The sequence below is a fragment of the Falco biarmicus genome, chromosome 4 (assembly GCF_023638135.1).
Source record: "Falco biarmicus isolate bFalBia1 chromosome 4, bFalBia1.pri, whole genome shotgun sequence".
In the NCBI taxonomy this organism is placed as follows: domain Eukaryota; kingdom Metazoa; phylum Chordata; class Aves; order Falconiformes; family Falconidae; genus Falco; species Falco biarmicus.
Window position 1 is genome coordinate 46,788,633 of NC_079291.1, and position 21,784 is coordinate 46,810,416.

General features: G+C 38.9%; 1 protein-coding gene across 1 annotated transcript in view; it reads right to left on the reverse strand.

Moving 5' to 3' along the window:
• The window catches only part of NRP1 (neuropilin 1), a 114,715-nt gene that overhangs the window by 64,701 nt on the left and 28,230 nt on the right, over nucleotides 1-21,784 (reverse strand). The window contains 1 exon segment of the mRNA XM_056334706.1: nucleotides 2,815-2,996. Coding sequence (XP_056190681.1) covers nucleotides 2,815-2,996 — 182 coding nt within the window.

Below are 21,784 nucleotides of genomic sequence, written 5' to 3' on the forward strand. Positions count from 1 at the left end.
ACTGACACATGGTATCTCAATACCGGCTTGCTTTATTTTAAACATGTTCAAGTCAATCTGGTGCAAGAAACAAAACCTGTTTTCAGAAGAGCTGCCTCAGGAAATTGCCCTCCACAGATTTTGACCCTTTATTGACACTGAGAAGAAGCTCCATGAATTAAATCAACACTGAGGCTACGAGGAACTCCATGGTGCAATCTTCATGGAAAACTGGCAGAAAAGATTCTAACAGAGAGCTGACAAAATAGATACTCCTGGGAGGGAGAAACTACCTGTGTGCATGTGCATGAAATAAAGGAAGATAGATGAGCTGAAGGAAAGAGAGAGAGGAGGCAACAGAGAGAGCAAGGAAAGAGAAAGAGATGACATTGGGTATAATTTAATTCGCTCGATGTAGGTGTCACTGAGCCAGAAAGTCATTTGCCTTCTTAGCTGACACTGCCTTTTCTTTCAGTTTACACCATAAGTTTAGTCAACTAAAGTCAGGAGTGTTGAAAGTGTACAGTATAGATCCTCATGTAGTGAGCAGACCACTCATCCACCCTATGATAGGCTGGCTGCCACAGCCAAAATGATGAACATTTCAGATGGGCTAAATGCTGGGCAATATGGGTTTCATGATTTAGTCTAGAATTCAACTTCTTCATTGTCTTTCTGGCTAAGGAGCTGGATGAGAAGTGAAGGCAGCTCCTACTCTCAAAACCCATATCTCTTTTATCACAGTCATTACGTGTATTGGTCTCTCAGCTTAGGATGCAGGTAGTGTAATGCAGTTTTTCTTTTCAAAAACTAAGGATGCTTTCACAGGAATCATGGGCAAAAATATAGTGTGTGCTGAAATGCAGCTCAACCTTCAGCTCAGCAACACAGGACCTAGGGCTTGTGATCATTTTAATACTTCTCATAGCTGGGAAATGATGAGCTAAGATGTGAATATGCTTGAATGAAGCATATTAGTCTGGTGTGAGCAACTGAGCTTCACCTGTGTAACAGGGTGAACTGGTCAGCTTTCTTTGGTACAGATATTAAAACTTAAATTTGGAATAGCATATACGCATTAACTCAAAAGTTTAAAAGTGCTGTGTTCCCACAGAAACTAAAACTTGTATCCTTTGTGTACACACAGCATTTTCTAACACTGTACCTGGTGATAACTTTTCTGCCTTAATATACGGTTTATGTGGAATGAACTAGAGTTAAAGTTGCTCTGGGAGCCATAATTTGGAGTTTCCTGACTTCTGTGTGTGTAAAATCACTTTCATAATGCCATCTTAATATGGGTAATGTGTGTCATTGAGACATGTAAATGACCACACAAGGAAATAAACACAACATTGCTGTCAGAGCTCTGGGTTGCCACTATACTATCAGGAAATAAATAAAAGCTTTTTTCTTGAAAAAGCTCAGTTGCTAAAATAGATTTTTTCACAGGTCATTCTTTCACTTCTTCTTGTGTTTCAGCCTTGTTTTTTACAAAAGGTGGTACTGTATATATAAGTACTGAGAAATTTCAGGGCACAGTTTCAAGAGTTTAGCCTCCTAAAGCCATCAAAATAAATAGAGATATGTTTTCAGGAAATCTTGGTGTCATTTGGATCCTGAGTTCTTTCAAAAAATGTGACCCTGAAGGTCACCAAAAGAATTTCTGGGAGCCAAGAGTGGATTTACAGACAGGGAAGATGGTGAACGAGAGGTCTGTGGCCCCAATTAGCACTGTGCAGAGCAGCAATAGCTTGCAATAGGAAAGACACTTCACTACTGTGCTTCTCCTCATTAACAGTACAGCTGCCACCAAGCGTGTGTGCTGACCGCAGCTGAAAATCTGGCTCTAGTGTAGGTGTGTAAAAGGAGCTTGAACTGGTTTTGAAAATGGGGTGCTACCTGGATGTGGTGTGAATTGGAAATTCGAAGTTTTTGTTTTTGTTTTTGTGAGTATAACCCTAAACTGCTTTTGTGAGTATAACCCTAAACATTGATGTTGAAGTCAGTATTTTTTTCTACAAAGTTAAGCTTATTGTCTTTTTATATATCATGACTTTTGGTCCTGTATTCTCCAGGCATGGAATATATGAATTTATCTCCATCCAGCTATAGGGAAGGTGTATGCCAAAATAAGATGATCTTACTGCCCTTCTAGCTATTGACTCGGAGAATTATCAGAGAGGGACTGTCTACAGGTCTGGTTAATCCTGGACTGTTTGTTTCTCTGGGCTTTCTCTGTGCCCTGTACAGCAACCTGTGCTCACCAGCACTGAACTTCTGGCACCAGCATCCAGAAGGTCATGCCTGTGAACAGTGTAAGCTTCTCCCCTCCTTTACCTCCCAAACATGATTTGTGAAAGCAACAGCAACATCATCTGCTGCCCATGTGTACTCTGGTCCTTTCTGAGCCCACAGCTACCTCTTGGGAATGCAGAGCAAAACACTAAGCAAAATAAGTCAGGGACTCAGAAGGTTACAGTGCTGTTAAGGCAGTAACATTGTAAATCATACAGTAATTATTATCACAAAAAAACCCCCACCCAAACCAACAAAAATGGAAGAAAGCTAATGGTTTTAAGATGGTTGAAACAAACAGCTGATGAAGATCACATTACATTCAGAGGAGTCAATCCTCAGATGCAGCTGACCCATTGGACTGATAATGATTTACACCCATTGAATACATGCTCCACCTTGGAATGACAAGGGTCATACAATTTTCTCTTTCAAGAATTTTCATGCATTCCCCCCATTCCAAAGAATTATGATGAACTTTACAATGCAAGCAAAAATTGCAGGTTACCAGCTATATAACAATGAATTGTTTCTCACCTCTTTTGAAAACTTCGTAACGGATAGAAAATCCGGCTCCATGTGTCTCATAGTCGGAAACAAATTTAATAAAAAGGTATGGTCCCGAAGACACTAAAGGAGGGGGAGCAATTTTTCCACAGTACTTTCCCCATAAGCGTCCTTCAGCATTATCTCCATCAATCACTTCAACATAATCATACCTGGTAGATAAATGGAAGGAAGAAACTTTTAACTTCCAGGAAAGAAGGAGACCTAATTAATTTAGAAACCATAACACAACATAGATAATCAAGAAAAATGCTAGCTTGCTTGGAAAATGCATTATGCTGAAAGATGTAAGCAAAATGAAATAATTAAAATGGACTACATTATGTCTGTAGACATCATCTGGCAACATGGAACTATTAGGAAGAATGGTGTCCATTATGCTTGCAGACAATGTCAGCTAAAGTAACCAATTAACAAAAAAAAAGGGAAATCTCATGAGCACAATTCTGTATTATTAAATTGTGTTCCTTTGTCTGTGTAGTGTTGTTATCAATACATAATGCATAGCATTCTTTTCAAACTGTGAAGTTCTGTTATGAATTCAAAAATGTCTTTTTGGCTGAGCTCTTTATGAACAATACTTTGATTTCCATATGCTGTCCTCCAAACATATGTCCACAGAATAATAAATAAATCCCTAAACATCAGATTTTGTTCAAAGCTCCACCACGTTTCAGACCAGCGGTAGAAAAATCTGTTATTTTCCTTGTTAGCTAGACAAATAGTTTGGAGCAAATCACAAAATCCACACGTCAGTCACAGCACTTGTTTTTTCTCAGACAAAACTTGCTTCATTACAAATCATCTTTGCTTAGGCATTTGAATCAAGAAGTGCACGTTATCATATTTGTACTCATACAGCAGGTGATTACTGAACAGGCTGGGCTAAATCCTCCCCTGGTTACCTGCTTTATTCCTAAGGACTTCATAAGAAAAAGCACAGAATAACGCAATAATGACTGGTAGTAAAAGTTTGCCTGGGAGCAACAGTTATGTTAGGGCTCCTGAGCCCCGTCACCAGAGATGCCAGTGCGTGGGGGCTGCTCTGGCACCTGGTGTCAGAGGGCTGAGGACAGCCCAGCAGCCTGGTGTACTGACCTGCTGAGGGAATACAGACAAGAATCAAAGTCACAGGGAGGCAGAAGCTGCAGGTGCAGATACAGGTCTGTTTTTAAGTGTTATTAGCAGATGATTTCACTTGACCCTGGACAGAAAGGAGGAGCAGACCCAATCTGTGGAATCATTTTAATCATCTTCTAACAGGCGGTGGCATTTGGAGCCTGGGCTGTGTTCTGAGCCTCTTTCGGACTGTGTCAAAAAGCTTCTCTCTGCCCCTGTGTCTTTGTGTCTCAGCCGTGCCGCTGTTTTATTTAACAAGTTGCTGTTAGCCAGACAATCTCATTTACTTTTCATTATCCTACTACAACTGACATTAAAATGTTGCCATTAATTTGTTTAGGCCTTTATTCTTTTACTGTTATGTTCACTGAAATGTTCCAAGCATAATAATATACAAGGAAGAGCTAAAAATGACAGGACAATAAAGTGCATCTGACATTTTTAAAGAGATCAAAGGAAAAAAAAATGTCTTCATGATGACCAATGTAATTTTTAACAACTCTGCTCCAAACCGTCCAGGGCACATTACTTATGTTTACATGAAGTCCCGTGAGACAACTGCAGAGATGATATCACTAGTTAAAGTGGATGGCTTAAGGCTCCTTAAATTAAAAATGACATTACCTCATCTGTTAAAATTGTGTGCCAGCTTTGGTGTATATCAAGTAGAAAATAAAGCTGACACTGATGGAACTGTAAGCATTAACATATGTGAAATATTGTGTTAACTGCATTTCCTCTTATATATTTGATTTTTCTAGTAGCAATTGCTCAACTAGTCAGCTTCACTGTCCCATTTCAGATTGGGGGAAATAAAAAGCAGAAATGTTAATTTCTAAGATAATTTTACAGATACTTTAGGTAGCCTGCATTTTTTAAAGTTAGACTTCTGTTCTTTCTATAATTTCTTTATGATATATGTATAACAGGATTTGAAAATTAAGAGGAGAGTTGTAAAAAGACATAAGAATTGTTTTTCTTTGGATTTGGGGTTGTTTTTCCTTTAGAAATATCCTTAAGAATACTGGCTCTAGGTTCTCTGCAAAACCTATTGGAAATACTCAGGGATGCAGGCTGCTAGTTTTTAGACTTCAGGAAAAAAATGAACGTTGAGAATTTTTAACAAGACAACCTTTCTCCAAATAATTAACAGCTCATTAAAGAGTAAACATTTAAAACTACAACATCTGAATGAGTCTTTGCTCTTCTCCCCACGATGACTTTATTTCACGTTTTCCAGGCACCATTCATTGCTTAAGCCTCAATAGTAGACAACTTTTCAAATTAATATTAAGAAGAACCCTATTTATGAATTATTAAGTAATAGGAAAAATTTTAACTAATAATGTTAAGCAAGTTTTTACATGCATTTTTACTTCATGTACAAAAAAACCCCAACAAACCAAAAGGTTTGAATTCAGTATTTTTATTCTGCTGCACTTTGAAAATAGTCTTCTATAGTCTTACTCTTTCGTACACAGCCAAGAAAAAATTAATATGTAAGTACCGATTTTGCTTACACACATACGCATTTATTTATCTATCTATCTATCTATCTATCTATTTATTTATTTATTTATAACTTTGCCAAAAAATATGAAAATTAGTCTATCACTCTGCTAGGTTTCCTCCTTTATAGTGATAGCCTGCCCATACCTTTCCATTGTCCCTTATAGTGACAGAATTGTAATTTATGGTGCTCTTTCTGGCTGCTGTGCAGTTGTAAATGACACAATTTGGTTACTAAAGGGCTGTCTTCTAATGGATTTTGCAAGTTATAGGTCATGCAGCCCTGCAGAAGATTGGAGGATTTATCAGGTTTTTTTCTTTTGTTTTGAATAATTACTGACAGACAGAAAAGAAGTTTAGCTGTGAGACAATAAGTACGAAGTACAATTTGAAAAGAGGAAGCTTTAGAGATCATTCCTATAATTTTCATATTCTGAGGATCATGTCTTTCACTTGGCAGCTAACAAATGGATTTGGATTCTCCCACACTGGTGGCAACATCTGATATCGAGGCTGCAGTAAATGAGTATTTTTTTTTTTTTCTTAGGGAAATGCAATTACTCTGGATTTTACTAGCTTATACTTGGAAACCAACATCCTGCTGTCATTTTTCCACTTTTCAAAATCCTACCAAAGACCATAGTGTATCACAAACAACTGTTCTTGTAAATAGCAGAAAGTACAGTCACAACTTGAAAATGGAGTTGCTGCCAAGGAAGCTCAGAAAGCAGCTTGCATATCCCTCTGGGCTTGGTAGCAGTTCTTCTCCATAAGTTTGTCAGGAGAAGATGCTGTGCCAGGGATGCAGTTGGCACATTGGCATCCCTGTGAGGAGACTGAATGTGTCACCTCCGCAGCGCCCAGACAGTCTTGGCATGCAGCCCAGACTACTGAGTTTGCAAATTTGGATTTCCCACTTGGCAGTTCTTCACTCAGTTACTGCTGTCAATGGTGTGGCAAATATTTCTTGTAATGTTATAGTCCTTTAGGGTTTATGGCACAGAGATGTAAATATAAACATGGCACTAACCATCGAGTGTAGTTTCAGGTGAAAGACTAGAGCACAAGTTCATGTGCGAAAATAGGAGATGCATGCCCAGAAGAGAGGGTAATCGGTGGATACATTCATGGAGCCACTATGCCACAATGCAAAAAGCCTTCCCTTTTTGCTTGTCTGGATATTCTGGATAAACCATTTTTGTTTGCTTTCTGTTTGCACCCTCTGTGTTGTGCAAGGACCAATGGTGGCTCTTGGGTGGGAGCTGCTGAAGTGCGCTGCAGAGCTCGCACACTCCCACTGCTCCTCTCAGCTGGTGGCTGAAGACACCTTTACTAGATGGTCCTAATTTTACGGTTCAATAAAACAATGTCTGGGACAGATTCCCATTGGAAAGATGAGGGAATCTAGAATTCTTCTACAAATTCTTGAAGGAATTGCAAAAAATTTGCTCTTTTTTTGGAAGAGTAAGTTAGGGGTTCAAGGAACAGGCCAAGCAAAACCTATTAAATGAGCACTGGGCAATGAAAACATAAACAGCCGCAGAATACAGATTTTGGTGAATTTTCTACTTCTACTTTTCAGTAGATGATAAGAGTGCTTACATCTGGGTTCGGTTCTGAACATGCTGGTGACCCCTGAAATGCACCATAGCATGTTGTACTGCAGAAAATGAAATGAAAGTGCTAGAAAGCGCTGCCTGGTGCTGAAGCCAGCCACTCTGGAAACTACACTCTGCTTCTACACATTTTCCTATTATTAGAACAGTTAGATCTTAAGCCTTTTGCCTAAAAAAATTCCTTCCAAGACATCTGCAGAACTCAGCTGAAATCTAAATATCTGCCATTTAACCTTATGAAACAATCAGTGAAGCGTATACAACTGTAATTTACATCTGAATATGCCATATTTTTCTGCAGCCTACTATGTATGATATGCATCAATACAGTGGTTATGAGTATTTTGGTTATTCACCTGTTAGAATGAAAAGATCTTCCACCTCTCTGTTTCATTTATTACTCCAGTTCCACTTCCACCAAGCTGCTAAATCTCTCTGGGGCCTGAATTATCTATCCTGAGAATTTGCTTCTTAGTATGTATGTTTTGCCTTTGTTTTATAAAGAATTTATTTTTATGCCGTGCAAGGCTCCATTTCAGCTGAACAGAAGGCGTTACAAGAAGAAATCTAAATAAAGAGTTTCAAGTTTTTCAGCACTGTGGATTTGTGCCCCATTAGTGACTGAGGGTTAGAGGTGTGGGATTTACTGCAGCGCTTGTGGCACAAGGCAATCTGTATCCCAGAGCTAAAAGCTTAAGAGCTGCAGGCACTCAAGGGACACCAAACTTAATCCCATTTTATTAGCAACAAGAAAAAGAAGTACATGCTGTTAAAAATAAAAGATTAAGCACAGCCCCAAACAGGCTGTTTTTCTGTCTGTAACCTCATTGTCTGTTGGGTTGCTCTCTATCTGAGCCTCTGTGCAGCCTGACTGCTCTCCGTGACCTCCTGTGCCCTACCCAGGCAAGGTGACCTGTCTAACGGGTACTGGAGGGGCAGCCCCATCCTGTGGAAGCTGGGACTTTCAGTGCAGGTATCTACATGGAGGGAATATAACTCTTCATGCATGGGCCTCAAAATGCACCTTGATGGATGTGAAAGCGGCATGTGGCCCTTGGAGGATCCTGGGTAGCTGCTGTGTCTGCAGCAAGCCACCAGGCCTAAGCTGGGCACAGCTGCTCCCTGAGCACTGGGAGGCATGGGAACTACAGGGGACTGTGGAGGTTTTTTGCTTTTTTAGCCCCTTTGCAGTGTGTTTGGTGCCATGGTCCTGCACGGTGCATTCCTGCCTGGCTCCTATCACACACCACAGTTTTCTCAACAGAGAAGTCTTTCTTTATCCCAAGCAAGTCAACTGTTGGTGTGGACGTCTTTGACAGGATGAGTGAAGTGACCTTTTTTTTAATCCATCCTTCGTTCCTTCCTTCCTTCCTTCCTTCCTTCCTTCCTTCCTTCCTTCCTTCCTTCCTTCCTTCCATCTATTAAAAAGCCCAAAAGATCATTTCTCCAAGTGTGGACACACATACAGTTGAATTAGTACCAGCCAGGCAGTGCAAGCTCTGTGAGAAAGGGGGACGTGGGAGTGAATGCCATGGCAGGAGGCTTTTGAGCTGGTTTTGCTTGTACTGGATTCATGGTGCAGATGAAGCCCCCTGAGGGAGACAATATATCATACAAATCCCACAGTTCTCTGAAGTGCTGGATATTTAAATACACAATTTGCAATCGATTAATGATTTGTAATTTACTGAAATCCCTGTCAGTTCGGGGGGCCTTTGTTTCCATTGGTCTTTTGTGAGCTGATGCTTTTATGGTCTTCACTCAGGGCCAAAATTCACTGAAGTTACTCATACAAAGGTCCTGTCAACCTAAGAGATTTCTGGGAATAAGGCCATTGGGATTTGGCCACTGTTCAGTAATTTACCAAGGCCATTAACTGACATTGGGTCTCCATTAAGAATGAACTAGTGAGGGTCTATTTTAGTACAAGACAATGCTGTAGTGAAAAAGAGAAAAGATGTAACAAAGACATTGATGAAGATCTACAGTTACCCACTGTAACAGTTTGATTGTGACTAATGTTAGCAACAGTTTTGTTATTACACTGGATTCTGGAATCATCTAATGCATTGGGATTTGCCCTTTCATTTTAAAATTAAGCTTTTAATTCTCTGCTGAACAGAGGAATCTGAAATACAACATACCTTAACCAATAAAAGTTCAAACCCCAGAAGTAAAAAAAATAATCACTACTATTTTAAAATCTGATTATCTTTCATCTTATCACATGGTTCTGGTTCTTTGGCTCATGCCTTTTGAATACCTGGGAATGGCAGAACTGAAAAGCTGAACTAAATAAGCAAGATTATATCTGCACTTTTATCTATACAGCTCCACTGAGAACAGTAGACAGATCTTTAGCTGCTGCAAATGAGATTAGCTCTTTATGTCAATGGATCTAAGCCAGTTTACACTGATATATGGCTAAAGAGTGTGCAAGTGGTGACAGAATATTTTACCTTGTATTTACTTAGTTCTACCCTATTTACACCAAATAAAACCTGGAAAATTCTTCAACAGAAATGTGAACACCAGGATTCACTCCGGGAATGAATGTTAACAATGTCATGCAGAAAATGAAGAAAAATCAGAGGCTGTGGACCAGGTTTTGCCATTTTAGTATTGCAATGTCCTAGGGGAAGTAAAAGCAAAATTCATCTGCTAAGGTCTTCAGCCTATCTATCTGCAAAAAGCATTTTACCAATGAAAAGTTTTGTTCTTGAAGTTAGGGCAAACTCTACTGATTTCACTGCTTGCCATATACTAGAATAAATTATAATATAATCAACCCAGTATATAAAAATGAAAACCTCTTCTGGGAAGAAACATTCAATTTTAAACCTCTTCAGTACGGAACTTCAGTTCATAACATTCTGGCATAGAAAAATGCTATCTTTTCATGGAAAAAAGGTTTCTGTCTGTCAAATAAGACAAATTTACAAATCCATGACTTCCACTTTAAGTGGGGGGAAAAGAAACACTTAGCAGTTTAAAGACTTCAGAGACGAAGGAGCTTTCTAGTGTCAAACTGGTGAAGTTTAGTATTTATAGGAAATTCACATGCCTCTAATTACTCCAAACTCAGTTCCCAAGTAAAATATGCCATCTGGAAGATATTAGAGTCATTTACAGCTTGTTCACCTCCCTATTTCACTGCAAAATCTTACCTCTTGCCAACTTTCCAGTGTTCTTCACAAAATAAAACACCGTCAGATTTTTACTGGTTGTTTCATAGTTACTTTATCTACATTGAGGCAGCTAAGGGCTTAAGAAACTGGGTAAAAAAATATGGTTTTAAAAAGTAATTTTCTTATTACTCACTATACCTCAAGCTTTATATTCTTTCATATGGACATTTCAGGAGTGAGGCTTATGCCTTGGCTTAGCTTGGTATATAGCCACTAATTTGACATGGCTAGATTTGAGAAGATATTCTAGGTGATGAGAAAAAAGATGGCACAAGTAGTCATCTTGCATAAGAGTAGGCTCTTGTAAGCCAAAAAACATTATTTCCGAAAACTCAATCATACAGGTTTTTTTTTGTTTTTTTTTTTTTATGACCTCCCAGGAGACACCCATCAATCAGAAAACTTCTTGTTAGTTAGCAAGTATGCCAATCTGTTTATAAGTGAAGCTTTGCAACATTCCTCTGAGGTAAAGTTGTCATTCTCATCTTACATATGTGGAGACAGAAGAGAGAGACTGAGTGCAAACAGTCTCCCAGAAATTTTACAGACAGCAAGGAACAAAGCCTAGATAGCCAGATTCTTTATTTTAAATATAAGAGCCCAGTCTAGCATCTCCTGAAATAATGGAAAGATTCCTAGCAGCTTCTGTGGGTTTTGAATAAAGCTTCTTAACAGAGGCTTGAAACTTGGAAGTTTTCTTAAGCCATAGAACGACTGGAAGAAGGGGCTGATAAGTCTCACACAATCTCACAAACACATTTGTGTGATTTTTGTAGAACTAGACTAAGTTACTTGCATTCAGACTCATGCATATATACACACACTGCTGCAAAGAGTCAAACACTAACTGTATGCCTCTATATCCATTAAACATCATTTTCATGTGCCTAATGACTTGTAGTTGGATTAGTGTTGTTAGTATGTATTGCTGAGTTCACAAAAAAGCTTTCTTAATTGCTAAGTTATAGAAGCTTCAGGTTTACTTCCTTGAATGCCTAAAGGACAGAGAAAGAGTTGTATCAAACAAAGATCAGAATCGTTTGTGATTTCTTTTTCTTTCCATGAAAGTAGAAAAGGAATACTTTAAAGTGATGGCAAACTTATAATACTCCATTTGGGAGTTCTGAACTACTGATTAATTTGTAATTATTCTGTTGGGATCTATGTGGCATATTAATCACAACCTTAGAAACTTGACTTTTTAAAGTATTAGGTAGATGTTAGCTTTTCACAGAATCTGTGAAAGTTCAGAACATAAAATAAGTTCCATGCTTTTGAAACTCAAATATTTGTCCCTTGTGGGCTGTCTACAACCTCTCTGAGCAACACCCATAATTAATGAAACGAAAAGAGGCTAAAGGAGAAAGGAAATTGCAGACAGACATATCAGCTTTAGAACACAAGTTATGGCAATTTTCTTCCATGGCAACCATGTCCTGAAGCTCTGTAAATGCAGTAAAATGATGGGTATTTTCATTTATTTCCAGTTAGGAACTATATTAAGAGAGTATTAAGGATGCAGTGTTAGGCACTTGGAACTCAATATTTCTCAGTGTTGTTCCCTTTGTTCTGATTTCTGCACCCCATTCCCTTTGGGCAGACTGTTGGCCAAGTGAAAAATCCACTGTGTGATTACTGTCTTCACGTACCTAGTCTGTATTGATGTAAATGATTGTTATGGGTCTTCCTTCCCTGAAAAGCATGACACATGTAAATGAGTGGATTGATTTTTGCTGAGGCTGTATCTAAAACCTGTATATAGCCACATGACTAGGCATATGTACAAACAAGTGGAGTTATTGGAAAAAACGCAGCTTTGTTGCTGAAACTTTTGACTTGTCAGTGTTTAATCATGTACAAGTATTAGAGATTTTCCTGTGGTTTTTTTAATGGGGGGAAGGGGGGCAGACTCTCTGAAGCTATCACCAAGGAAAAAAAAGAGTTGGAATTACATAAAGGACATAAAAACTTTCAAGGCTTTTCTGGATTAAATACAGAATCCTAAAGTGTGTGAAATGTGTGGCATTAATAACTACATATTCTCATAATTGTGAGAAGACCTTTGGCAGTCTGTTGTAACACTTGAAGATGAAAACCGTCTCTCCTTACTTCTTTCATATAATACAAACTTGGAAAGACAAAGTGCTTGTCCATAGCATCTAGAAGCACTCTCTGGCACAGGAGGCACACAAAGCTGAATAAGAAGCATTTGTAGCTCAGAAATCAACCTACTCACGATGTCTGCATGTTTCCTGGCGAGCCGTTATCTCACCACAAAATCATCTGGTGGTGTACATTGCCACTTTAACAAACAACCCTTAAGCAGCATGAGTAACATGCATAGCCAGCAACATTAAAGAAGCCCTGGCTTTGTGAAATCTACATGATATTTCATAAGGGCAGTGCAAGGAAAAAAATTTACTCATGGATGGTGCTTTCAAATTTCAGCCTTCTGATCTTAGCGAGTGTGGTTGAAGAGCTGCCTGAAAAAGTCCCACAGTTGTTCTTCTGTTTTGCAACAGGGACATGTGTATGCACGTATATGTGCGTGACTCTCTGCGTATATTTTTATATTCTTTGAACAAAAAAGACCTGAGTCATTTTAGCTGTCTCTTTCCAAAGTTCATTATCAAGCAGAAGAGCAGCCTGGGAAACTTTAAACTTGGAAGATGTGCGTTGCAGAACAACTAAAGCAAATAAGAACAGGGAAGCAGAGTGGAAACCTCTATGCAAATTTAACTATAGTAAATGCTACCAGTTCTTTTTGATTAATTTGTTGTCCAATTTCAGTACAGACATTATGAATAAAACTCCTATTGATAACTTGGTGTGTTTCCTTACAGGTGTAGTTGGTTTTGCACACATGTCAATCCAGCATGTTAGCACAGACCTCTCAGCGTTTCCACTCTTGAAATCTACATTAGGAAATTCAATAGCATCCTCAGCATTATTTTCTTATAAAGTATGTGAATACTTAACATTTATTGCAAACAGATCACTATTTCTCTTAAACTCAGTATCATACAGTTACAGTACATTGCTTTTGTAATAGAGCTCACAGTTAAACCGTACCAATTTGAAACATCAGTATATAAAAGTTTGTCCCATTGAGCAATTTTATTACCATTTTATTGTGTATCCTTGAACAAAAAAGTATATATAACTTCAATGAATGTATTTATATTATGATAAAATATACCATAGATGTTTAAAGCTGCTAAGCCTGAAGTTAGTTCATTTGTATCTTGCATCACAAAGAATGCCACAGTTTTTATGAGTTTTGTGACCTTATGATTTATATGAGTCTTGAGAAATAACTAAGTGTTTAGAATAGAGGAAAACAGTGGCCAATAAACATTCCCAGTAGCCTAAAAACAGGAACAGCTTGTTAGCTGAGGTCAGCCATATGACCCAGCGCCTAGTGAAACTACATTGTTATAGCTGGAGCATGGGGCAAACCAGCCACACAAAAAAACCCACCCCAGTGATCCACCTCTCATAAAAATGTCTTTCTTAGAAAGACAGGCATGTGATAATGACTTACAGGAAGGAAAATGTGCACGGCAGATCAGCATCATCCCTGGTAAAAATTTACAGAGTTTAGTGGAGTTGCATCAGAGGTGCATTGGCCTACACTATGTTTAAATGGAAAACTAAGCTGAAAACCTGTCAGAATTCACAAGTGTCTGCTAAAGAATTTTGCATAGTTTTCTTCTGGTACTAAATACCTACTTGTGAAAGCAAGCAGAGTAATGAACATACAGACAACACAAACACATACACAGCTCGTGGGCTTCAGTAATTGGGACCATACAGCATAAATACGCGCCAGCTTAAATCCCCAGCGGGAGCTGTGAAAACGTCAAGGAAGCAAGCGTTCATTAGATGGGACCAAGTTTGTCTTCTTTTCACTTCCTTTTCCTCCCTCATCAGTGCAACTTCTTGAGATATACTCTCTTAAATCTGCTGAGCGTTTGGACCTGTACTCTTGCTTAGAGCCACATGGCTGTGAGATGATCCCTGCCTTTGGAATCACGGCAGTACAAAACCTAAGTCAGGACTAACACGCTCACACAGAAATTGCTGCTTTTGAGGTCAGCAGTAATGTTCTCCTAGAACCACTCTCTCCCATCCTTGTCCTAGCTGCTTTGACAGCTGTGACCTGGAAAAACAGAGTTTTCAGAAAAGGGCTGTTACTGGGTCCGAGAAATTATGTGTTAATGATGTTGATTTGTCTTCTGCGTTTCATGGGTCAGGCTTCTGTCCTTGCTTTCCACTCAGGGAAATGGACAGTGTGACATGGAGCTACAGTAATGTATTACCTGATATATCAAGGGGACCTGTAGTAACTCAATGAATTGCAAACATAAATGGTGTTGCAACTTCTTTCCTTTTGTTGCCCATAAGAGAGTGGTGCTCCAAGTCTTCATTAATCAATTACAATAAATAAGCCTTGAAAGGCAATAAACCATTACATGACTGATGAAAACACCTACTCTGCAATTAAATGGATAAAATCCTGATTTGATGGCTTTTGTTTCATTTACACTTCTAGTCAGGTATCTATTAACGTTTTTACTTTTGTTTGTCTACTTAGTAGTGATAAGCATACAAGAACAATCTGTATAAGACTCTGTCGTATTAAGCATTGATTCTTTCCTCTCCTTCGCTCACGGCAAGCAGCACACTAACCCAGACAGACAAGCCGTGAAATGTATTTGGGACAGATTCTCTTGTACGTGCAGAGAATCTGAGTGAGATAACACCATGCTTTCCTCTGTGGTTTAATAATGCAAAAGACAGGCTTTCACACACTAGGGAGAACAAGGTTTGTTTGCCTTATGCATTCTTAAAGGTATAAATTGCCCAAAACAGTAGTAGGAAGTCTGGGAAGGAAATGAGATAATGCCCCATCCCTTTCCTCACTTTGAGCCCCCTGAGATGGCTTACAGAGATGTCTGCCTTGCGCAGAAGAAATCAGGGACTCCTTTTGGCAGTGTAGCCTCCATCCTCCTGTTCCAAACCCTCCTGGCACTGCGTCTGAGGTGATGCAGCTCCCAGGGCAGTGCACTGCAGGTTGCAAGGTGCACTTCTGGAGCCATCCTCCCTCTGCCAGCAGTGCAGCCAGACACGGTCACCTTGTAGCACATTAATGAAAATGAAACCTGCAGTTTTGCTCTCTCAGTGCTAAGATACCCAAATAACCAACATCACACCCAGCTTTGAGCCAGATGATATAGGCATCATGTTTATCCCCTACTCTGAATGAAACAGTTGGTACCTGGCAGGGGGAGGATCTGTACCTGGGGGAATATAATTTTTTTTTAGCAAAAGCACTTGTTTTTCTCAAACTGAAACATTATTTTCATATTTTTTTAAATACAAACGCTTCCTGTCTGAACAGCTCATGTGTTTCATGCCATTGAGACTAGGTGTCAGCGCACAGTCCCCTTTAAAATTTTACAATGTAACATAACCTCATTTGTTACATTGTAAACATTTCCAAGATACAGGATCCTGTTTTTTATTACAGGGGTGAAATGGTAATAATCCCCCCTCTTTCCTGAAACATGCAGAAAACCCCTTTAACAAATTAAATGTATGCATTCCTTATTAGCTTTAACCTGAATTTGGTCTCGCGGGCACTGTAAAGCCAGTCCTTCCTTCTCCTTTCTGAACAAAGGGATGTTAAGAGACTAACAGACTATTGGAGAGGCAAAATCCTGCCTGACTCACAGTACCAACACATGTTGAGATGAACAGATTCCTGAAACAGCTCCAGTGAATTGAATTTTCATGTGTTTGGCATATAACATCCCATATTTCAGCTTTTCCTTAATTACTGCACTTTTCTCCTCAAACAGATACCATGAAATGTCCTCTGCCCTTGCGTGATTGCTGCATGTCTAATGTAGGAGCCAGCCAGACAACTTTGAGAAATATTTCAAACCTCTGTCCCTTCCCCCCGTGAAAATTCCACATGGGAATTCACAAACATCAGAACCAGCAGAGGGATAAGAGAGAAACTGATGAAGGATTTTCTCTTTTCATCCCATAGGGATAAGGATCATGGAAGAGCCTCTCATGCCAGCAACAAGAGAATATATCAGCTGGAAAGAACTTGAGTAAGGTTTCTATGCAGCATTATGCTATGGGAAAATCACAGTATTGCTCATTAATGTTGCTGCTCAGAGCAGTGATAAACTACCAAAAATTGCTATTCTTGCATTTGGAGATGTGATTACAACACAGGGACACATGTCTGAATGATTTTTATTTAATTGGCTGAGGTACTAATAATGTCATAGACTCTGCTCAGTGTTGAATGTTCCCACCAGGGACAATAAGACCTATGCCACCATGGCTTTGCCACTAACTGGGTAAGGATTTGGCACCATTATGGATGCTGCAGTCATATCTTTGACTGCAGCACAGATGCAGATGTCCAGCATAGCAGGTTGAAAGCCAGGAGTCATTCTGGTTTTGTGAGACCCAGTGTCTGGGAAGGCAGGAGCCATTGGAAGGGAGGTAGGCTGCCCTGGGGGTTGCCTATTTAGTCACCTGTAAATTTTCTGTGTTGTTACAGCTCTGTACTATTCAAACAATAGCTAACAGGACCATAAAGTTGTGAGGTCAGAGAGAGAGTTGACATTACATACTTCAAATGTGAGCCTAGATGGCCCTCTGTGTAATGGGGCTTAGTTAGGTCATTTAGGGAGATGGGACATGATGGGAGAAAGTGGGCAGAGGCTAGACTGGATGGCTGAAAGCACAGGCTTCTATTCTTGTGCTATTTCTATTCAGTGAAGCCAAGTGTTAGCTAACGAACCTGTGCCTCAGTTTCCCAGTCTGGAAAATCAGATATTGCTATTTCCCCAAAAGAGTTTGAAGGCATTGGATGAACTGAGATAGCTACAATACTAGTGACATTGACATTACTTTTACGATTTAATACGTCTTTTGTGTATATATATATTTGACAGCTCTGCATTCTGGCTGCTAACCCTTTTTAGCTTTGATTTAAAATGTTTGCCTTTGTAGATGGACAATGAACAAGAAGGACAAAGAGAGTTAAAATACTATGTATTTTTTTTGAGCCTCCATTTCAAAACGTTCATAGAGCAATATGGCATTTTGCTACTCTTGCCACTACATCAAACCTTGTTCTACTAAGCACATTATAACAAGCAATAACATTTCTTTATAACCCAGAAATACTCATAGATGTAGTCTTGTCTGGATTTACAGGGTTATTAATACTTCTAAGTATTTGAGTATTATTACTCAAAAGTATTTAATAAGCCTTCTGCCATAGGTGTGGAAAGAAGCGACCATGTATCCCTAAGCTCCTTAAGATGGGTATCTAAAAGGAGCCCAAAGAACAAAATATTTGGGGCAGAGTCTGTTTTTAAGCAGAAAGTTATTGGCTGACATCTGAGGGACCCAGAATTACTCTGAATTACCCTGTGCTGAGCATCCTGCTGCTCTGGAGAACTGGTTATCTGAGGGACACGCTGTGGTATGTCACGGTAGGGTGCCCCAGCAGGTTATCGGCACTTTTTCAGTCTTGACTAAACACATTGGACAAATGTATTCAAGGGATTTCTTATCTGAAGAGGAGTATGCCCTGTACCTGAGCTCAGGTGTGAGATGTTGGCCACCTTTCCTCCAGGCTTTCTAAGTGATGATGGTGATTATTCTTCAGTCGGTAAAACGGAATAGAAAACAAGATGTGCTACTTCCTTCATAATCCTGTCAGTATTTTCTATTTGAATCTCAGTTAATTATGCTTTTTCACCCTTTGATAATCAGCATACAATCCCATAATTGTGCTGTGGGGTGGAGTCTTTTCACATAAAGTTATTGCAAAAAATGTCTCGCATAAAAGCCTTAGCTAAATTGTATACAGGATAGATTACATACACACCATGAAGTTGTCAAAACATTGTGATTTGATTAATGAGGCTGTTAATTTTCAGACCTGTCTCCCATACAGATCTCGAGTCTCTTCAGTCACATCAAGACTTGTGAGGTTAACGATATTCCCTGCCAGCCTTAGCATGAGTCTGTCACATTATAAATGACTCGTTTTGCCATGTAGGAACTGTCTCAGATACCTGGGGCAACATGAGAGGAAGTGAGCACATTAGCAAACACTTCACTATGGCAAGTCATTCTGAACGTGAAATGCCTTTCATCCAGCATGACCAGTGCCCTTTACACCCAGAACGTAAGCTTCCTCTTCTCCAACACCAACACACGTTTTATCTCCTGATGCTTTTAATCCTTAAGGTTGCAAGTCTTGCTCACTTCAGTTTTGCAGTCCCCTGCCCATCTACCTTAAGCCAACACACTTTGTGAGAAGAAAATCAGGGAGCTGCTAGAAGGTAAGTGAAAATGATTTCATATGAATTGAATCCTAAAAATAGCCCATCCTGTTTTCCTTAATCTACAATATCTATGTTATTCTGTAGAAGAATCCCAAAAAGATTAAATTAAATAAGGAAGACAGAATGGTACTGAGATCTTCTTTTCCCCCATTTCAGCCCACCCTTCAGACACACAGACACACAGACATGCAAATCCATGATTAGGAGGCATGGTGAAAACTGCTTTTAAGTGTGGTCATTAATCATGTGTATATTGATGACCCTCTCTTTGTATTTCTTTCATTTTAAGCACATAGTCTTGGCTGATTGGTGCTTTATTAAATCAGTACTATCCATTAGTCATATGATTTAGAAACATGAATTACTCCATAAACTGAAGAATTTTAATATTCAGCCAGTCTCATATTCAGGCCATATGCTTCACCTTACAAAATCTGAGATAAAAATGACAGCATCAAGAATTATTATGTACACCACACATGTATTCTTAAAATTAGACTGTACAGCCTTGCTTCTGCTGATGTCAGTGAGACTACTTGCGCACAAGGATTTAGCAGCATAGAGGTTGCATGTAGAGCTTGGGAGTAAGGTTTTCCTGTTCTGCAGTATGACATCAGGTGGGGACAGTATCTTCCTGTCCACATAATAGCCAACATTAATAACAAGAAAAAATATCTACTTATATGGTTTTAATGATTTCAATTGTTGGAAATTAAAAAAAAAAAAACCCTCCACCTTTTATCATATGTATGTGAATTAGAAATGTGCAATTCTTAAAACTGAATCACTTAACAGAATTAGAGATAAGCCTTCTTATATTCCCTAAGTGCTTATCGGTCTCACCTAAGGCAGCTTTCTGTTTTTTCATGAAATTAGTTTTATTTCAGTCAATACTGGTTAAGAACCTGTTACAAATCCTCCAGCTTCTACATGATTCAAATACTTTTGAATACTACGTTGTTTTACAAAAACATGTTTTCAAATGTTGTCCACAGCGATGCCGGAGAGCAAAAAGACAATTTCTACATGTAATTTGCATCAGCCTGTCAAAAACAGCATAAAGGGAGAGAAGAAAACAGGCTACGTGATGTGTTTTGCTATTGTTAAAAACAAGAGGGCATCTCACCTAATAATTTAAATAAGATCCTGCTGCCCGACATTTTTAAAGCCTTTTGATCTCTTTCTTCTGGTTCCCTGGGTTGTGGCTCTGTAGGGTGAAGTAGATGGAAAGCTACCGATTAAATTTTGTGTTGCCTATGACCCACTTTAATTTGCCAAAACCCCTGTTGGTGGGCAAAATGAATGTTTGCTTTTATGAAGCACCACTGTACTGGAGATGGTGGAGAACCACCTTTACTAAACTTTTTAGACACGGGCCAATCTATAAAAATGCCAAGTTCAAATTTTCTGTTATTATCAAGGCAATAATTCTATGGCCCTTTGTTGAGATGATTTGCCAATTTTGTTTGCCTAAATTAAGGACTGAGATTTAATCTCTTGTAATCTGATTTTGAAAATTAATTTAACACACACTGCACCCCAAAAATAATGTAGAGGTAATGCATTTGTTTTGCAATTTGCTGCGCTTGGATATAATGCTAGGAAATGACAAGTTTTATCTTTCCAGAGCAAAGACAGAAAGAAACATACATTATTATCGCTGGTTCAGTGCAAGCGGATAAGCCTGAATAATTTGAAGATAAAAACCTTAGCAGAATATTTAGAACTTGAGCCACACATCTAGTTTATGCATTTTGTTACTGAATGCAATGTTAACACATTCATTAACTTTGATAGTGGGAAGAGATTTGTTAAAAACTTAGAAATATTAACCATAACAAGAAATTTGTAAAAATAAATATGAAACAGGCATAAGAAATTGTGGAGATAGGAGCAGACTTTTTCGCTGTTGTAACCCAATTAGTTTTGAAAGAATTAAATGAACCATTACTATGGTCCCTTAAATTTCTAGTGGGTCAGATTTAGCGTAGAAGATTGTAAACTGCTTTGTGTCAAACAGCTCATAGTATTTGCATTCAAATTACATCTAGAATATGTAACATAAGCTGAGAAGAGGCTGGAAAAGTCCTTCCAGAGAGCTCAATTTTATCTGTACATACGCATTAACACGCAGTGTGTCTGTGGGATAAGTAGGCTCATTGGTTCGGGAGAAATGCTTATTAATTATTCTCCAAACCAGCTCTGATAGAAAAGTGTCACTTCTAGCCTTGACTGCCTCCCTTGACAGCCTGCTACTTTGCTTAAGTGATCTCACAGTTACAACATTTTTCATAATATTTAACCTAAATTTTCCTTGCTGCAGATTAATCCCACTCCTTCTTTTATCAAGTACAATAACTTCACGGCTCACAGCTAGTATTTCTAACATGAAACAGGGATCCCAGTGAGGGCTTTCTCTTAAGAGTACGTGATGCCAAACTGACCTTTGACTCTCACACTTTAAATACATCTCTTGGCATCCTGTGCAAAAGAAAACAGACACCGCTTGTTTCCTAAAGATTTTACAACTAGTTTGGGCTAATTAATCAGTCTCCAGCACGCATGACTCTGCGCTTACCTGTCTGGAGGAAGTGCAGATCACAGAAGCAAAGCAAGGTTTCTATCGTTCACCAGGTACTTCATCAATTACTGAACAGACAAAGCAAACTATTCATGGCTGCTTCTTCCTTGCTGCTACTGTGCAGCAATCCCATTACCCATTTGGCTATTTCATTATACGCAAAAGTAGATTTGGTTCCACGGCCTATTTCAATTCCTGGTGTAGTATAGCCAAAGCCAGTGAAATTCCAGTAGGAACAATTTGGCCCACTGTGTTTAAGTATTTAACCATCTGCACAAAAACCACAAAAGAGATGCTCAAACCAAAACCACTCATTTACATAATAAGGATGTGAACCTACTACAACCATGTGAAACTATCATTTTTCACATGTGCTTGTGAATCTTTTCCCAGGCTTCTGCAGAGGGAGGGGCAATCTGAGGGCTGGGATACATGAAGTGAAGAGAAATGTGTGGGTGGGGAAAAACAAGGGGTTTCATTTTTTCCCCCTTCTATTCTTTAAGAAGTATGCAGCAATTACTTCTGTATTTTAAAGAA